We start from the raw sequence: 20,651 nt of genomic DNA, 5'->3' as shown, positions 1-20,651 counted from the left end.
CATTTTTTTTAATCTTGGCAAATAGAATCAAGTTTAATCTCACTAAGCGCACCTTTGATCATGTGGGCTTACAACAGTGTTTTTCATCTTGAGATGACTACATGGAAGTAATTAGAGATTTAATCCAAACAAAGCAATCCATTTTGTTTTCTTGTCTTCAATAACAGAAACAACAAAAGGATGTGTCTTTAAACTGACGTGTTGTTCACACAACTTTTTAGATTAACTCTCCCTGCAGGCACTTTAGCTCAGAGCTGGGTCGTTTGAGGGGTTTTTTCATCAGAATGAAATGTCAGAAAAACAGTGAAATACTTCAGGTATCACCACTCAACAGATGATTATTTACTATTTATTCATGTCTTGGTTCATCATATAAGCAAGCAGCATAATGTAACCACGACTCAGCCGTCACTTACACACTGAAAAGTAAGAAGCCACTGAAAGTGTTGTGGTTATCTTTACTATCAAAAAGACCATATCCATTGGGAAGCTTCATGTAAACCAGATCTCCCTCATTTAACTGAATAGTTAATGCATTGGAGAAGTAAATATGACCTTCGTTATCGTTGTATTCCCAGTTCCACATTACTCTCTGGTTATTGTGGTAAAGTTGAAGACCGTAATATTCCCCATTGCGGTTACCAAACGCAGTGAATCTGAAGTAGTAGACTCCTCTGACTGGTGCAACGAACATGCCTGAAAAATAAAATAAGTCAAAAGAGGTATGTATTATATAAAGCATTGTGCCAGTTAGGAAAGTGTGCTTAAATCTGTTTATTACTTGAACTGCACCTGATGAAGGATTATAAGCATCACCGAAGTTGGTAAAGATTTTGCTGTACTTTAGATGGGTGTCTGTGTTGAACGGTCCCACCGCGCTGTTCAAGCCAACAGAGAAAGCAATCTTTCCTGTAAGAAGAATGGTATTTTATGAATGGGTACATTATTAAATATTATCACTTTTCAATTTTATGCTCAGTTAAACCCTGTATGATGTGCTTCTTCTTATTCACAGAGTCACTATTGAAATTATCTGACAGATAAAAAGGCCTTAAGGTTAGAAGAGGCTGTGTTTCACCCAGAGGTTTTTAGTTCAAATTCTATGACTTTCAATCAAGAAATCTGTAAATATACACTCACTGGCCAGTTTTAGGTACACCTGTTGAACTGCTCATAAACGCAAATATCTAATCAACAAATCACATGGCAGCAACTCAATGCATTTGGGCATGTAGACATGGTCAGCACAACCTGCTGAAGTTCAAACTGAGCATCAGAATGGGGAAGAAAGGGGATTTAATGACTTTGAGCGTGGCATGGTTGCTGATTGACTGGGATTTTCACACACAACCATCTCTAGGGTTTACAGAGGATGGTCCCAAAAAGAGACAATATCCAGTGAGCAGCAGTTCTCTGGGTGAAAATGCCTTGTTGATGCCAGAGGTCAGAGGAGAATGGCCAGACTGGTTCAAGATGATAGAAAGGTAACAGTAACTCAAATAACCACTGGTTACAACCAAGGTCTGCAGAAGACCATCCCTGAACCAAGAACACGTCCAACCTTGAAGCAGATGGGCTACAGCAGCAGCAGACCACACCAGGTGCCACTCCTGTCAGCTGACAACAGGAAACTGAGGCTACAGTTCACACAGGCTCACCAAAACTGGACAATAGAAGATTGGGAAAACGTTGCCTGGTCTGATGAGTCTGGATTTCTGCTGCCACATTCAGATGGTAGAGCCTCCACAGTCACCAGATCTCAATCCAACAGAGCACCTATGGGATGTGGTGGAACGTTGGAACATCATGGATGTGCAGCCAACAAATCTGCAGCAACTGTGTGATGCTATCATGTCAATATGGACCAAAATCTCTGAGGAATGTTTCCAGCACCTTGTTGAATCTGTGACACCAAGAATTAAGGCAGTTCTGAAGGCAAAAGGGGTCCAACCTGGTAGTAGCAAGGTGTACCTAATAAAGTGGCTGGTGAGTGTATTTCCGTCAGACAACTCATTTAAGATGGATTATTATGTGAATGCCAACTTTGTATAAAAATGAATATATACACAAATCTCTAGTGCTAGAACAACTTCAGTCCTGAAGTAATTTAGACCTACAGGTGGATGCTGGAGTGGAGGTGGAGTGTTTGAGAGGCTGTATGGATAGCGGCAGTGTCGGCAGCTGTAGCAGCGAATGTTAGGAGCAGCACAGCCCAGCTCTCAGGTGAACAGTGCAGACTTTGATGTGTAAAATCGGTGCAGCTCTTTAAGTACATCAACGTTTTTAGAGGGTGAATTGGATTTATGTTGCAACGAGGAGGGTAAATCATGTCACAGCACAAGTGGTCTGAAGATGTCTGCCTGAATTAGCTGCTTCAGTGGCTGCACCTCAGTATATTGTAATTCTACAGGTATTTGCAGTCACAATGCAAAAATGACAAACCGAGGTGTCATAAAAAATGCCAGTATATACAGTGAAATTGCTCGATTTGCTTGGAAGATATCATTTTTGTGTGCACTGACAGCGCTGGTTTATACTGTAGCTTTATTAACTTTATTGTACTGATACTGTTGTACTGAAAAGGAAACAAAATTGAGAGCAAAGTTAATTTCTATGTTTACATACACAAAAAAATTCAATTAAAAGCCTGGGCAATTATTTGCTTAAATCACTGATATCCTCCAGCTAACAAACTGACATCATTGTGATGTCGGCCCTAAATGGGTCTACACTCACAGCTTGGATTCATAATTATGTAAATCCCTTTTGATTCTTTTGATCTGAGGACGCTTATGGACTAAAGGAATATGAACAACTTACAGGATAATCGAGGAATGGACACATAATTTGAGGTAGCCAACAACCCGGTTTTATACATCTGAAGAACTTCTGTTAAAGAAAAGGAGCTGCTTGGCAACCAGACCAGGCCTCTAATTGAGACAGGTGTTTAATTGTCAATATATGGAGCTAAACTGGGCTACTAAAAGGGACAAGGAATTTAATCTGGACTAGGCTTTTAAAGCGACACTTACCTTTCTGGAAATTTTACGCTTTTCTTTGTTTAGGTTAAAATGCTATTAATAAGCTGATGGCACACTAAAAGGTAAGTGAATTCCACCAGAGATAAAACTCATAATTATACCATTCTCACATGGTTCTAAGAAAACTGCGACAGATGAGCAGAGTTTCTGCTGGACAGGTATTTCTAGTTTGCCTCTAATGTAACATAGGCTGTAACATTATATATGACAACACAGCATCCAGTTGCTAATGGCTAATGTTAGCCTACTGTAGCGTAGCCTCTGAAACATTAACGTTACCTTCCTTGTGCGTTTCCACTTACTAAAAATGTTAGCGCTACTATCTAACATTAGCGTTTCCGCTATATTGTAAAACTCATCAGTCATCACTGACCCGCATAAGTTTCAAAACTCCGGGGTTGTGTTTGACTGTGCAGGACAGGTAACGTTATGTTTAGTTTGCTTCTAATAATGACAACACAGCATCCAGTTGCTAATGGATAACGTTAGCCTACTGTAGCGTAGCCTCTGAAACATTAACGTTATCTTCGTTTTGCGTTTCCACTTACTAGTAACGTTAGCGCTACTATCTAATGTTAGCACTGTAACCTTATTATAAAACTCATCAGTCATCACTGACTCCGGTTGAGTTTTAAAACTCCGGGGTTGCGTTTGACTGTCTTGGTTGTAACGTTACACTCACTCTCCTCTTCCATGTATCTAACGTAACCTTGACAACACCTATGTCTATCATAGACGTAATGAGGACGTAATGGAGGAGGGGGGAGGAGGCCCTTGGAGGGAGGTGGAGTTGTAGGAGGGTGGGACTTTGGAGGGAGGCGGGTTGTGGATGTTCAAATTTTTTAAGTGCTGTGTGAAATGCAAGAAAGGTAAGAGTAGCTTTAAGTGATGTTTTACGGTATCTTACATCTGAGATATTAAGCCTTACTGTTGCATTCTTTAGTAAAATGGCACAGACATTAACAGCTATTATTATCTCTTGTGTGGCTTTACAAAAAAGTGATACATAACCTTTAATTAAAAGTCATACGTTTGTGTTACCTGCAGTCTCTTTCTGCAGTAGCTGTATGTCTTTGCTTTGGAGCTGCAGTTCAGTCATGGTGCTGTTCAGGTCCGCTCTCAGAGTCACTGCTTCCACCTTCTGCTCCTCTGCTCCTTTTTCATTGGCTGTCACTCTGGAGTCCATGGCATTTAATCTGGTTTCTTGCTCTAAAAAAAAAAGGCAAGGACATATTTTAGGATGATGTTTGTAATAAATATAAGTATGGTTAATTTTAGCAATATTAGAAGTAGTCGAAAAAAAATAGTATGATGATTTTTTTGCAAAAGAAATATTAAAATGAATCCCACATTCATATCAGGTTTTGGTAACCGGTGCTTCTTCCTCTTAATGTGTGAAGGACTTTGTATACAGAAAGCTTTTGCTCAAATTAATAAAATTTAGAAATTTTATCTCCCATTCGTGCCTTCAATTAAGTAAGACGAGTCATAAAAATTCAGATGCTCTTTTTTAAATAATTTAACTTAAAAATTCATGCCTCGCTCTCAGTAGCCTTACAACAGGCTCCAGTGCAGACTTTTATGACAGCCCCAGTGCGTGCTTCTATAATGGGCCCCAGTGCACTTTTGTTACTTGTTCTGAAGCACACACACTGATAACTGTTTATAAAAAAGCAAAAGAAATCTAATTGAGGGAGCTTTGCTACTTTCTCCACCAGTTTGTTTCTCTCTTTGTTTTCTTACTGTTGCTTTTATGTTTAAAAGTCTCGACTGCACGCTCAGCTCGTCGATGTGCTCAGCTTGTCAGTCTTCACAATCTATACGTGAGAACGAGTATCTTGAAATGAATCTTGAACCTGATGGGAAGCCAGTGTAAAGAAACTAAAATGGGAGTGATGTGGGTTGACCTGTTGGACCTGCTGGACCTGGCTAACAGCCGAGCAGCAGCGTTCTTGATTACTGGAGACAGTTCAGAGAGGATTTGTTTAGACAAGTAAAAGGAGAATCACAGTAGTCCAGTCGGGAGGACACAAAAGCATGGATAATCATCTCTAGCTCAGGTCAAGACACCACAGACCTGGGGCCTCATTTATAAAGCTTGCTTGCGCACAAAACGGGGCTTGAAAGTGGCGTACACCACTTACCATGCAAAGGTTGTGATTTATAAAAATAAACTTGGCGGGAGAATGTGCGCACCTGTAAGCAAACTCTGAGTCATGCGTGCGCACATTTTGGAGACACTGGAAAGTGGCGACGCAGACGGCGAGGTGGAGAAGTGGAGTCAGATTTTTACTGATGTCTCACACAAATGTAATGTCACGCTATATCCACCTTAGATCCACGTTATCATTGAAATTAAATCCAGCAGCCTTATTTTGCGCTTGGAGTGAGTGATAATTGTTTCATAAAAACGTTGCAAAATCCAACTCAAATCCTGAATTGAAATTCTTTCTAAATACGTATTTAATCCGCACTGCCTCTAACGTCTCATTGTCCACTCTGTGAGCACAGGAGTGGGAGAGGATGGCGCAACTGCATGGAATATATTTATTTATTTAGCTAAATATTTCCAGTGCATTTATCATGTCTCGTAATACAGCCATTAAGCACAACCATTACACTCATTTCATCAGCCCTACTTAGACATGTGCTGTTCATGACAAAACCGGCATGAAGAAACGTGTTCGCCTATTACACTTTCATCTTTGAATTGTATTTCAAATTACACGTTGTATTTTGGGACAGGGATACCACTGGTTCATGCTGTAATTCAGGCCGGGTGTCTGATCAGACTAATTGCCATAAACATATAAATACTGCAGTGACCCTCGTGCGTAATTGCACAAGATGGCACTGGCACATACTCCTTTTTGCCTCCACATGTAATAAATGTGATTCTTTATGTCGTACATCAATGTCAAACATCCTCAAATTTAAAAGCAACACATTAACTACATGTTGGTAAAGGAGTAGAAATATTTGGTCTACCTTTAGATCAGACCACTTTTTTTTCTCTGTCACTGTCCGTGCAGTCCCACAGACACAGCTGACAGCATCAGCAGGGTTGATGTGTTGCCACTTTTTTTACTTTCTTTTATTAGTGATCCCGCTGCTGTGGCCACCAAATAAAATCTTTCTTCAGTCCTCCACCTCCCGTTAAAGGGTCTCTAGCTCAGTCTCGGAGAAATTCCGTTTTTTGGTTCGTTTCTCACACCTGTCGCCGTGACTCACACAACGAGAGAACACTCACATGCCGGCTTATTTATATGCAGATTGCATTCATGAGGTGATTTGCGTGACCATTTATGGTTGAACTAGGGCGTGTAGAGGACGGAATATGAGGCGGATCTGGGTGCACACAACTCCAGGAGGTCTGTGATTTATAAAGAGAACATTGCGTGCAAGTGTGCATGCGCACGGTTTTATAAATCAGATTATTTTTTGGTGCACGCCATTTTCAGGACAATAGGAGACAGGCTGAAATAAACCGAAATTTCCCTTTAAGAGCTGGGAATTCCCTATAGAGCATGTGGGAGGGGAGTTGGATGGGTCCAACAAGCCTCAGACTTTGAACTGGGAGCCTGCTGTTCACTTCCTGTGCGAATGTTGAGTCAAACCATGATGTTTTTTTCTGAACCCAACCATGTGCTTCTGCTGCTCTTGTATAGCACCTTTCTAGTCTTCTGACCACTCAAAGTGCTTTATACACCATGAGTCACACACATTCATACGCTGGTGGCTGAGGCTACCATACAAGGTGCCATCTGCTACTCAGTTTTTAACTCACTCTCCATCACGAGCAGTTTGGGGTTCAGTATCTTGCTCAAGCATACTTCGACATGCAGACTGGAGGAGCCAGAAATCGAACCACCGATCTTCCAATTAGTGGACAACCTGCTCTACCTTCTGAGTCATAGGCGCCCTCAAGCATATATTGACATGCCATCCTGGAACGTCAATAACAGATGCAGGAGGTTACCTAGCGTGTCATATTTAGACATGAAAGTCCACTGACTAAGCGGCGATATTGGATGAGTTGGGATGAGAACATGTTGCACGTTCTGCTCGCTCATTATTCAGACACAAGCTACACTGGAATAAAGTCAGGTTTTTGGTTGGGTCCAGTCAAAATATGAGGTCATTTTTAGTATCCTACCTGTTTTTGATTTCTCCAGGTCCTCCACAATTATGCTCTGCAGTTGCACTTGAGTCTCAGTGGTACTTAACGCTCCTCTTAGAGCAGCCACTTCTCTGCTCTGATTGTCCAGGTCTTTCTCACCGGCTGCCACTCTCTGTCCAACACCTCCCAGCTCTGCTGATAACACTAGAATAAAAAGCCACAAGCTGCTCATATACATTCAACGCATCTATCAACAGCAATCTCCGACCTATTGTAAGTACTATCACAAAAAATCAAATGAAAATATTCAGCACAGCCTCAAGCAAGATTCATTTATTCCTGAAAATAAAAACATTTGAATCAATATTTGGAAAAACAAACAGTGATAGAAGTCATAAAAATGGATTCCTTTAAACCAAACTTCAAACAAACCAAAATATTGACTCTGTGGAAACTTTTACATCCAAATGACTCGTATATCACCGCAGAGCTGACAGTTATGAAGCAGGAAATGTGCCCATATGCCTGTGAATCACTGTGAATATTATTTCTGCGTCCACAGAGTCAGGATCCCATTTATTGTCATCCTCAGAAGAAGAAGAAGGAGCAATTCTTCGACGCTGTTGTGAATCATCTGTTGGTAATGGTTGTGGCAGAGTGTGTGACACGTGCCTGCGTCGCCTCAGTCTTGCATATGTGCTTCAACTTTTTAAAACTCATACATTAGAAAAAAAAAACACATGATAAGCTTATAAAACACACCTTATTAAAGATTGAATCAGTGTTTCTAAACATATTGGCTTGTAACAAAAAAGCAGTTTCTAGTTGGGGCCTCTTGTCACATTTTATTGGTCTATGAGATATAAGCAGTTCTACCTGACACATTTCCTCATGTCAATACACTAAAATAAAAAATGTGTACCTGCATTTTCCCTCTCCAGCTCAGCCATCTTGTTCCTGGCGACCACCAGCTCTGCTCTCTGCTCTTCCACCTCCTTTAACACGTTCCTCAGCTCATAAGTCAGAAGCACGACTTTGGTCCTCTCCTCCTCCGCCTGAAGCTCGGTGTCTCTCACTCGGGTCTCCAGGCTCCTCAGCTCTACCCTCTGCTCCACCACCACGGTGCCCATGTCATGAACCGTGTCTTTAAGCATTTTCAGTTCATTCCAGATAGCAGCGATGGATGGGTCAGGCGTTTGAGCCATCACTGTTGACAAGCAGAGCAGCAGCACCATCTGACCCACTGGACCCTTCATTCTGAGCAAATCTGAGAGATAATTAAATGTCATCTCTGCAGCTCACTTGCCTTATATACAGTACAACCAGTGTGATGTAGCCACTGGATGGGAATGTTGCAGGTGTCCAGCAGAAAAAGAGTCACTAATAGAAAACCACTGGTAAACAAGTTTAACCTGACACGTTGTGGGAAGAGCACAATCTGCTTTACATGGCACAGTTTCAATGTCAAACTGCAGTTCAAAAACAGTCTCCATAATACATACAAAAGCAACAAATCATAACACAGTTAAAACATATTGCTTTACTTTATTGTACAAATATACAAAAACGTGATTAACTAAATTTTCTTTGTATTCCTGGTGTTTTTCTCTCTGTACTCCCTTTAAAGTTGAGTTTTAAAACATGAAAGTGAGCTGACAGGAGTATTACAAACACAAAATCTAACTGAGAGTAAAATCAATAAGGCTCTGCACTGCTCAGCACATTAAAATGAATATACAGTACAATGGAAAGCAAGAAATGGTCATCTGAAGTAATCGGTGCTAAACAGAATGTATCTAACACAAAACATATTAAATAAAATGTAAAGAAATAGTTCGACATTTTGTTTGACATATGTGTATTTGATGTCTTACCAAGAGGTAGGTGAGCTTCAGTCTTTACTCTGAGCTAGCCAGAGGCCTGTACGAAGCCAGTTCAACTTACCCCAGGATTTCTTATTTCAATGCATGTGACTTTAAAGACAGTGTGTTTGTGTGCTCCTTGTATCCCTATACAATCCTTTTTTTATGTGAAATGAACATAAATTGGTTTTATAGGTGTCACCCCAGACCTCCACACAGTAATTAAGATGTGAGCAGTAGATGATATATATAGTGGTCTTCACCGGGCTATATGTGACATTAGTATAAAGTATTTTTTGCTATTTAGTTAGTAGGTGACGAAACTACCCCTGAATATGTTGCATGTAACAAGTAATGCCAGATCTGCTACCCAGTAAAGGGTTGAAAAGTAGCCTAGTTAATGACTGATGAGGTGTATCTGACTGAAATGTTCCATTCATATATATATATTTATGCATTTCAACTGTGTGTGTGTGTGTTTTTTTCTTTCTTTTTTTTTTCTTTTTTTTTTTTTAATAAAATATAACCTGTTTTTTCCAGTTCTCACAACACAGGTGTCTCAGGTTATTTTGAGCTGCAGTGATGATCACTCAGAGTGTAATCTATATCACTGCAGACTAAAATAAACTTTGCATAACTTAAAATCCTGCTAAAATCCTGTGTTCAGTGTGTAAACGATCTCTCCATTTGTTAGAAGCTCTGTTTTGAAACCGGTGGAAATAGAGCCCTTGAAATATTAAATGATTCTACTGACCTATAACAACATATAGGCACCTCTTTTTTACCTGAGACTCCGGACTTTTGTCAACAGATTAAACAGATTAGCTGTTCAGCATCATTTACCATGGTGATTTATTCCGCTATAAAGAGAACCAGCTTCGTAGTGCTGAAAACCCAGAGTTAACCTACCTAATTCAGAATATCCAATCTCGGCCTGTCAACACCCCGACCACTGACCAATCAGATCACTGAAGAAAAAGTATCCATTGACGAAAGTCCGGAGTGACAGGTAAACAAGAGGAGCCTATATTGTTATGTTGTGGTTAAAGGTCATTTCATTGTTTGTTTTTGCTGGTTTTAAAACAGACTTTGATTTAAACCCTTTTGTTCCTTGGGGAGCACAGGTCATCCACGAACTTTCTCCAGCTGGTTCGGTGTTGGGCGATCTTCTCTGCTTCCTTCCAGGATGTTCTTAATTCCTCGAGTTCTGCCTTGACAGACCTTCTCCAGGTTCTTTGGTCTTCCCAGCTTTCTTTAGCCCCGTGGATTCAGGATGAGGGCTGTCTGGCCATGTTGGAGGGAGGTTTCCTCAAGGTGTGCCCAATCCAGCCCCATTTCCTGCATTTGACTTGTGCTTCACGTGGTTCTTGTGTGGTTTGCCAGAGCTCTTCATTTGTTATCGTATTTGGCCAGTATATTCCCAGGATGTGTCTTAAGCATCTGTTTAGAAAGGCTTGCAGTTTGTTGGTGGTGACTTTTGTGGTTCTCAGTGTTTCTGCCCCATAAAACAAAAATGTGTGTGATTTATGTGACATTCAGAGTAGTTTTGTCACCTTACAACTAAATAGCAAAAAAGCATTGACAGCATTTCAAATATCTCTACGTTTCTGTTACAAGAATGTTATAAGGTTTCATGTTATAACAGATGGTTCTATATTGTGTGTCCCTCTTGATTTGCCATAGGGCAGAGAAAGTTCTGAGGCGACATTCCACTGTTTTAGGGGGCTTGTGCATGTGTGAGAGTTTTGGGTGTGAAGTAAAATAAAGGGGCAGTGGTTACTGTTGGAGCTACTGCACCGTCTTTCCTCTTGATTACTGTTTTATTAATTATTCAGTTAGGTGAACTCAGGACGCTTCATGGTTCTCATGATGTTAACACCACCGCCTCTTTCACATGAACGCGTTTGTGGCTGTATAGGAAAACCTAGAGTTGACTGAACTAGCTGAAAACCAGCTTTGTAGTACCGGTTATCCAGACGGCCAATGTTAAGGTTAGTAAAGCCAGATAATGACAAGATATCCTGAGAAAGTTGAACTGGCTTCGTAGTACAGGCCTCAGGTGCTGGTCTTCGTATCTAACTCTCATCAAGAAAGCTCATTTTTAAGTCTATGTTCCAAGATGTAACACTATCCCTTTAAATAGAATCCAACATGAGATGAGGCCCACAAACCTACACTCACGAGTTCACAGTAAAGCCTGTACATTTAAGACCTGTGGCAACGTGTGGGAACATGTACTGTTTCCCTGCCAGCTCTTGTCCAAACAAAGCTAAGTGTATACTTACAGCGCTCAGCTGTAACTAAACCCTGCTTATGTCCAGTGGTGAAAAAGAGCTGATTACATACTTCATGTTCTTTGTTTATTTGAGTCTGCAAATGTGATGTCATTTGATATTTCCAAATGTCACCTAACCTGAACCGATTCCTCCCTCAGTCTCGGACACAGACACAGTTAGAGACTGGCTGGTAAACAGAGTGAAGCATTAAGGAGGTAAAGAGACACACATTTCCCTCAGGGGTTGGTAGTGACCAAAAACAGAGCTAAAAGGAGAGTGAATGTTTGGTCACATTGCCAGAAACATGGCTAGAAATGAATGAAGTTCCGTCATAATCAGTGAATGTGTAAATAAACAACTGTTAGCTGACAAGTTTGCTACATCATCATATAAGTGTTTACAAATTGTCTTTACTGCCCCCAAGTGGCCAAAAAATCTGTTATTTCAGGTTGAAGTGACTATACTAGCGTCTCAAAGGTGTCTGTGTAAATGTGTTATTTTCCACCACCGGAGCAATGTGAGATAATGACATGGATATGTTTTCATGACATCATTCCTTGCACAAACACATCTTTCCTGTTTCAGGGGAGACTTGATTTCAACCCTAAAGGGATAAATTATTACTTTTGTAAGTAATACGCTCCATGCTGTACACGTGATCTTTGTTCAGGCCTCTTTGGAGGTTGGATTTCATCTGACATTTTCCCATAATCCCCTGTCACAGACCTACATTATTTTCAAGATAAGGCTTTTTCCATTAGAGTTTATTTGCACAGGTTTTTAAAAAAAGGAAAAAAAAAACCTTTTCACACGTTCTGAAAGGACACAGATGGCCTTGTTGGTATGAATGTGTACACCTGCCTTTTTAGAAAGACTTTGAATGTTTGAAAGTTAAATATCCATTGACACTGATGTCATAATTCTACAATATATATATATATATATATATATATATATATATATATATATATATGTACTTTTTAATTTCTGCAAAGGGCTGCTATTCATCTTTTATTCCATTACCTCATCTGCTGTCCTGCTGCTTTGCTTTTTGCTGTGACCGGTCAAGCAAAGAGACTGAATGACTAAAACCATGCCGCCTGACAGCGACGGGTTAGCTTAGACTTTTAACAAAAGACATGACTTGCGTCAGGATGATAGGCAGTGGTGTCTGACTGTGAAGGCTTGAGATGTGATATGAAAGTTTTTTGACCGACAGACACTAATTTACAGACACGCTGTCAGGGCCAAGGAGATGTAATGTGTGTGAAGAGTAGGTGGTGAATATGCATGTTCTGGGACTAATGTAGCTGCTATTTAATAACTCATGTATGTGTGTAATACTGTTGGTGTGACTGTATCAAACTGGAATAAATGGAATAAATTAGCATTTGCATAATTATCTCCAAGTGTGTTTGTTTTTACCTGTTTGACTCACCGCATGGATGAAGTCTATTGCATTAAGATCATTTATATTGTGACAGGTAAGTTGTCAATTACACACGTGCAAACTATTTTTCTTTTACATGCTGTATTGTCTGTGTGACAGCTTTAAATGTTTACCGTTTATTACAGGCCGAAATGTGGAAAATAAAGCACAGGTAGTGGGCTTCAACAAACTGAAAGAGTGTTTTCATATATTATTGTGACCCAGGTCTCAGTCTTGGTTGTGGGAGCATGAAGCAGCATAGCTGATTAGAGACAGAGTAGAGGTCAGGCTGAAAAACACTGCACTCATCACCTGCTGGATGACAAATGAAGCCCCTCATGAGTCACAGGACGGGAGGAGATGTGAGAGAGAAAGAAAGAAGTCGACACATGGAGGAGAGGCGACGGTGGAGATGGATACAGGCGTGAGACAAATCAAGGCAGAGGGAGTTCCTCCCATTATTGCCTCTTCCGGTGCTGTAACATCTTTCATTTTTACACATTATAAAGTTTTTGTTGTCTTACTGCCATTTCCAGGATTTACAGCACAGGACCGAGCATCCCTCCAAGGTATGGTTTGTCTGCTTGATTAATGAAAGCACTCAGCAGAGGCTTAAGGGATTCATGCTCATAAGAAAATTGATTACCTTTAACTAGAAAACAATGGAGAATGAGGAAGTGTAATGACTGGGCACCTGTTTTACTTCACGATCATTACTGGGTCCAGGAAAGCAATCACCATGTTTTGTAAAACTCTGGTATTAATGGCTCTTATGTGTGAGAAGATAACATCACAATAAAAAAACACTCATTTGCTCCTTAGAAGACTGATTACCTGCATCATTCAACAAAATGAAATATTAATATCACAAAGACAGGAGTCTAGCTGTGTCTCTAAAATACACCTTCTTGCTTCCAGCTATCTTTTTCTGTCAAACTTTGATCACCTTGCAATTACACTGAAAACAACATATGTGAATACAAAGTCAAGTCGATCACAAAAGCTGTTAAGGGGATTAATCAGTGTTAATTTGTACCCTACCTACAAAAAAAGAAGCCAGTAACCCATCCTTCTATACTTCTTTACAACTAACAATCAGAATCAGGCTTTACTGCTTTGGATTAAACCAACTCTTCATTTCACCACCCCATTAGATTCATCCTCTCTGCTAATGGGCCTTGTGATGAGCTATTGATCTACAGCAAAGTGTCTTAGGAAGTAAGAGAGAAGACTATACCAGCGATTCTCAAAGTTTTGATGACTGAGTGCTAATTTAAAGAGCCAGCATATGATTGAGGGCAGCACAAGAAAAGTGCACATATAAAACACAATAATTTGTCCAACTCACTTTTCACATTAAACTGCCAAATTCCCACCAAAAGTGATTATGGTATTCCGTACTATTTTTATTTCAAACTATACTATGACACTTTGTATGACATACTATACTATGATATTTTTTTGACATACAATACTATGGTATTTTTTGACACTATACTATGATATTTTTTGACCTACTATACTATGTTTTTTTTACATACTATACTATGATATTTTTTGACACTATACTATGATATTTTTTGACCTACTATACTATGATATTTTTTTACATACTATACTATAATATTTGTTGACAAACTGTACTATGGTATTTCTTGACATACTATACTTTGATATTTTTTGACCTACTATACTATGTTGTTGTTTTTTGACATACTATACTATGATATTTTTTTTACATACTATACTATGATATTTTTTTACATACTATACAATGATATATTTTTTTTGACATACTATACTATGATTTTTTTTTTTTGGACATACTTTACTATGATATTTTTTGACACACTATACTGTGATACTCCCCCCAAAAAAACCCTTTAACGGGGAAAAGAAACGGCAGAAACCTCAGGAAGAGCAACTGAGAAGGGATCCCTCTTCCAGGACGGACAGACGTGCAATAGATGTCGTACAGAACAGATCAGCATAATAAATTAACAGTAATCCGCATGACACAATGAGAGAGAGAGAGAGAGAGAGATGCAGGTAATGACAGTAGCTTACAACAACATTATTGAAAGTAATAATACTACACTATGGCATTTTTTTAAATACTATGATATTTTTTGACCTACTATACTATGGTATTTTTGACATACTATACTATGATATTTTTTGAAATACTATACTATGATATTTTTTGACATACTATACTATGATATTTTTGACATACTATACTATGATATTTTTTGACATACTATACTATGGTATTTTTTGACATACTATACTATGATATTTTTTGGCATTCTATACTGTGATATTTTTAAACATACTATACTATGATATTTTTGACATACTATACTATGATATTTTTTGACATACTATACTATGATTTTATTTGTTTTTTTGACATACTTTACTATGATATTTTTTTTGACACTATACTATGATGATTTTTTTGACACACTATACTATGATTTTTTTTGACATACTATACTATGGCATTTTATTAAATACTATGATATTTTTTGGCATACTATACTATGATGATTTTTTTGACATACTACACTATGGCATTTTTTTTTACATACTATGGTATTTTTTGACATACTATACTATGATATTTTTTTTACATACTATACTATCATATTTTTTGACATACTATACTATGATGATTTTTTTGGACATACTATAATATATTCTTTTTGACATACTATACTATGATATTTTTTCACATACTATACTATGATTTTTTTTTTGGACATACTATACTATGGTATTTTTTTACATACTATACTATGATGATTTTTTGACATACTATACTATGACATTTTTTTCACATACTATAATATAATATTTTTTTACATACTATACAATGATATTTTTCACATACTATACTATGATATTTTTTGACATATCCTATGACATTTTTTCACATATTAGACTGTATTTTTTTTAAACACACTATACTATGCTTTTTTCACATACTATACTATGATATTTTTACAGACTATACTATGTAGTTCTTTTCAAGTACTATACTATGATCATTTTTTTTCACATACTATACTATAATATTTTTTGACATATACTATGACATTTTTTCACATACTAGACTGTATTTTTTTAAACACACTATACTATGCCTTTTTTCACATACTATACTATGATATTTTTACAGACTATACTATGTAGTTCTTTTCAAGTACTATACTATGATCATTTTTTTGATATACCATACTATGGTATTTTTAGACATACTATATTATGGAATTTTTTAACATACAAAACTATGACAATTTTTTGACATACTATTCTATGATATTTTTTTGACATACTTTACTATGATGACTTTTTTTACATACTGTGCTATGACATAGTTTTTTTGACATACTTTGCTATACTATTTTTTTTTTTTGGACACATTATACTATGATAATTTTTTTTGACATACTATACTCTGGTATTTTTTAACATACTATATTATGACAATTCTTTGGACATAAGCTATACTATGACATGAGTTTTTTGACATACTATACTATGATATTTGTTGACATACGATACTGTGACAATTTTGTTGACACACTATGCTATTGTATTTTTGAACATACTGTACTAGGACAATTTTTTGACATACTATACTATGATATTTTTCGACATAAAATACCATGATTTTTTTGGACATACTATGACATTTTTTGACATGCAATACTATGATATTATTTGACATATTATTCTTTGACAATTTTTTGACACACTGTACTATGACAATTTTTTTTAATATACTGTACTATGACATTTTTTAGGATAATTTTGACAACATACTACAGTATGACAATTGTAATGAAATTTTGACGACATGATATACTATGACATTTTCAATGAAATTTTGACGACATACTATACTATGATATTTTTTATGAAATTTTGACAACATACTATACTATGATAATGTTTATGAAATTTAGTCGACATACTGTACTATGACATTTTTTATGAAATTTTGACGACATGCTATACTATGACTTTTTAATGAAATTTTGACATCATACTATACTATGATAATATTTATGAAATTTTGACGACATACTATACCATGACATTTTTTATGAAATTTTGATGACATACTACACTATGATATTTTTTATGAAATTTTGATGACATGAAATACTATAAGATTTATGAAATTTTGATGACATACTATATTATGACCTTTTATTAAATTTTGACGACATAATATACTATGACATTTTTATTACATTTTGACGACATACTATACTATGACATTTTTTTATGAAATTTTGACGACATAATATACTATGACATTTTTATTACATTTTGACGACATACTATACTATGACATTTTTTTATGAAATTTTGACGACATGCTATACTATGACATTTTTAATGAAATTTTGACGTCATGCTACACTATGATAATATTTATGAAACTTTGATGACATGCTATACTATGACTTTTTTAATGAAATTTCGACGTCATACTATACTATGATAATATTTATGAAATTTTGACGACATACTATACCATGACATTTTTTTATGAAATTTTGATGACATACTATACTATGACATTTTTTATGAAATTTTGATGACATGCTATACTATATTATGAAATTTTGACGATATACTATACTATGACATTTTTAATGAAATTTTGGCGACATGCTATAGTATGACTTTTTTAATGAAATTTTGACAACATGCTATACAGTGACATTTTTAATGAAATTTTCACAACATGCTATACTATGACATTTTTAATGAAATTTTGACAACATGCTATATCATGACACTTTTTTATGAAATTTTGACAACATGCTATACTGTGACATTTTCAATGAAATTTTCACGTCATACCATACTATGATATGTTTTATGAAGTTTTGACGTCATGCTATACTGTGACATTTTTTATGAAATTTTGACGACATGAAATACTATGATAATATTTATGAAATTTTGACGACATACTGTACTATAACATTTTTTATGAAATTTTGACACCATGCTATACTATGACATCTTTATGAAATTTTGACGACATACTATACTATGACATTTTTTAAGAATTTTGGACGACATGCTATACTATGACGTCTTTCATGAAATTTTGACGACATGCTATACTATGTCATTTTTCATGAAATTTTGACAACATGCTATATTATGATATTTTTTTTGACATACTATACAATGATATTTTTTTGACATACTATACTATATTTTTTTGACATACTATACTATGATATTTTTTAACATACTATACTATGATGATTTTTTGACATCCTATACTATGATATTTTTTGACATACTATACTATGATGATTTTTTGACATACTATACAATATTTTTTTTACATACTATACTATGAAAGTTTTTTACATACTATACTATGCCATTTTTTTTACATACTATACTATGATGATTTTTTTTGACATCCTATACTATGACATTTTTTGATATACTATTCTATGACATTTCGTGACATACTATAATTTTTGACATATTATACTATGACAGTTTTTTTTTGACATACTATATTATGACATTTCTTGACATACTATACTATAATTTTTGACATGCTATACTATGACATTTTTATGAAATTTTGACGACATGGTATACTATGACATTTTTAATGAAATTCTGACAACATACACATACTATACTATTACATTTTTTAATGAAATTTAGACGACATACTATATTATGACATTTTTGTGAAATTTTGACAACATACTATACTATGACATTTTTTATGAAATTTTGACGACATACTATACTAGGACATTTTTAATGAAATTTTGACAACATACTATACTATGACATTTTTAATGAAATTTTGATGACATACTATACTATGCCATTTTTTATAAAATTTTGACAATATACTATACTATGACATTTTTAATGAAATTTTGGCAACATACTATACTATGACATTTTTAATTAAATTTTGACAACATACTATATTATGACATTTGTTTTTACATAATATACAATGATATTTTTTGACATACTATACTATGATATTTTTTGACATACTATACTATGATGATTTTTTTGACATACTATACAATATTTTTTTGACATACTATACTATATTTTTTTGACATCCTATACTATGACATTTTTTTATATACTATTCTATGACATTTCGTGACATACTATAATTTTTGACATACTATACTATGACAGGTTTTTTTTGACATAGTAATCTATGATGATTTTTTTGACATACTATACTATGACATTTCTTGACATACTATACTATATTTTTTGACATCCTATACTATGACATTTTTATGAAATTTTGACGACATGGTATACCATGACATTTTTTATGACATTTTTATGAAATTTTGACGACATGGTATACCATGACATTTTTTATGACATTTTGACGACATACTTTACTGTGACATTTTTAATGAAATTCTGACAACATACACATACTATACTATTACCAGTTTTAATGAAATTTAGACGACATACTACATTATGACATTTTTGTGAAATTTTGACGACATTCTATACTATGACATTTTTTGACATACTTATCTATGATTTTTTTGACATATTATACTATGACATTTCTTGACATACTATATTTTCTTACATACTATACTATGACAATTTTTTTTGACATACTATACTATATTTTTTGAGAACCTATACTATGACTTCTTTTGACATATTATACTATGACATTTTTAAACAAATAATACTATAAAAAATTGACATACTATACTAAGACATTTTTTCGCATACTATACTATGATATTTTTATGACATACTATGCTATGATACTTTTTTCACATACTATACAATGATATTTTTTCCACATACTATACTATATTTTATCAACATACTATACTATTTTTTTGACATATTATACTATGGCATTTTTTTCACATATTATACTGTGATATTTTTGACATACTATACTATCCAGTTCTTTTCACATACTATATTATGATCTTTTTTTTTTACATACTTTACTATAACAGTTTTTTTTAACATACTATACTATGTTATTTTTTGACATACTACACTATGACATTTTTTGATGTACTATACTATGACATTTCTTGACATACTATACTATATTTTTTTGACATACTATACTATATTTTTTTGACATACTATACTATGACAGTTTTTTTTGACATATTATACTATGATGATTTTTTGACATACTATACTATGATATTTTTTGATATACTATACTATATTATTTTACATACTATACTATAATGATTTTTTGACACACTATACTTTTATAATTTTTTTGACTTACTATACTATGATATAGTCTGACATACCATACTATGATATTCTTTGACATATTATACTATGACAAGTTTTTTGACATACTATACTTTTGCAATTCTTTTTTACATACTTTACAATGACATGTTTTTGACATACTATACTATGATATTTTTTGATATAGTATACATATGTTTAGTCACATTATACGATTTATTGATAATTATTTCACATACAACATTTTTGCTATACTTTTCTATTTTTTTACATACTATTAGATGACAATTTTTTGAAATTTTTATGAAATTTTTTTCTGCAATAATCAAAAATAATGGGAAAGTCCCATCAGCTTTTGTCGAGGGAACCAGGGCAATGCTAGCAGCTTTCCCTTCCCTTCATCCATCATCCTCCCTACCTCATCCCTACCAGCATTCCTTCATCCTCTTCCCTCTCTTTCCCATCTCTCCTTATTCAGTCTGGTGCATACCTCTCCCATGTCTCTTTCTAGGTACAGCCTGGGGGGCCCGTAATCTGCTTGGGTAGGAAAATACCCAAGACGGAACCCCCACACTGAGTCTCCCTCCGCCCAGTATCCAGTTCATCCTCCCAAACCATCCTAACAGA

The 20,651-nt window shown here is 35.4% G+C and overlaps 1 protein-coding gene across 1 annotated transcript; it reads right to left on the bottom strand.

Moving 5' to 3' along the window:
- Positions 1-335: 335 nt before the first annotated feature.
- LOC117264937 (uncharacterized) lies at positions 336-8,459 on the bottom strand. The gene is made up of 5 exons (XM_033639268.2): positions 8,084-8,459; positions 7,198-7,365; positions 4,083-4,250; positions 793-909; positions 336-696 (listed from the first exon to the last, which is right to left on the bottom strand). The coding sequence occupies exons 1-5, from the start codon at positions 8,448-8,450 to the stop codon at positions 413-415; spliced, it is 1,104 nt and encodes a 367-aa protein (XP_033495159.2). The 5' UTR covers positions 8,451-8,459; the 3' UTR covers positions 336-412.
- Between the last annotated feature and the right edge of the window lie 12,192 nt (positions 8,460-20,651).

Source organism: Epinephelus lanceolatus, chromosome 20 (assembly GCF_041903045.1).
Source record: "Epinephelus lanceolatus isolate andai-2023 chromosome 20, ASM4190304v1, whole genome shotgun sequence".
Classification (NCBI taxonomy): domain Eukaryota; kingdom Metazoa; phylum Chordata; class Actinopteri; order Perciformes; family Serranidae; genus Epinephelus; species Epinephelus lanceolatus.
The sequence above is the reverse complement of the archived record's forward strand: the minus strand, read 5'-3'. Positions and strand labels throughout refer to the sequence as shown.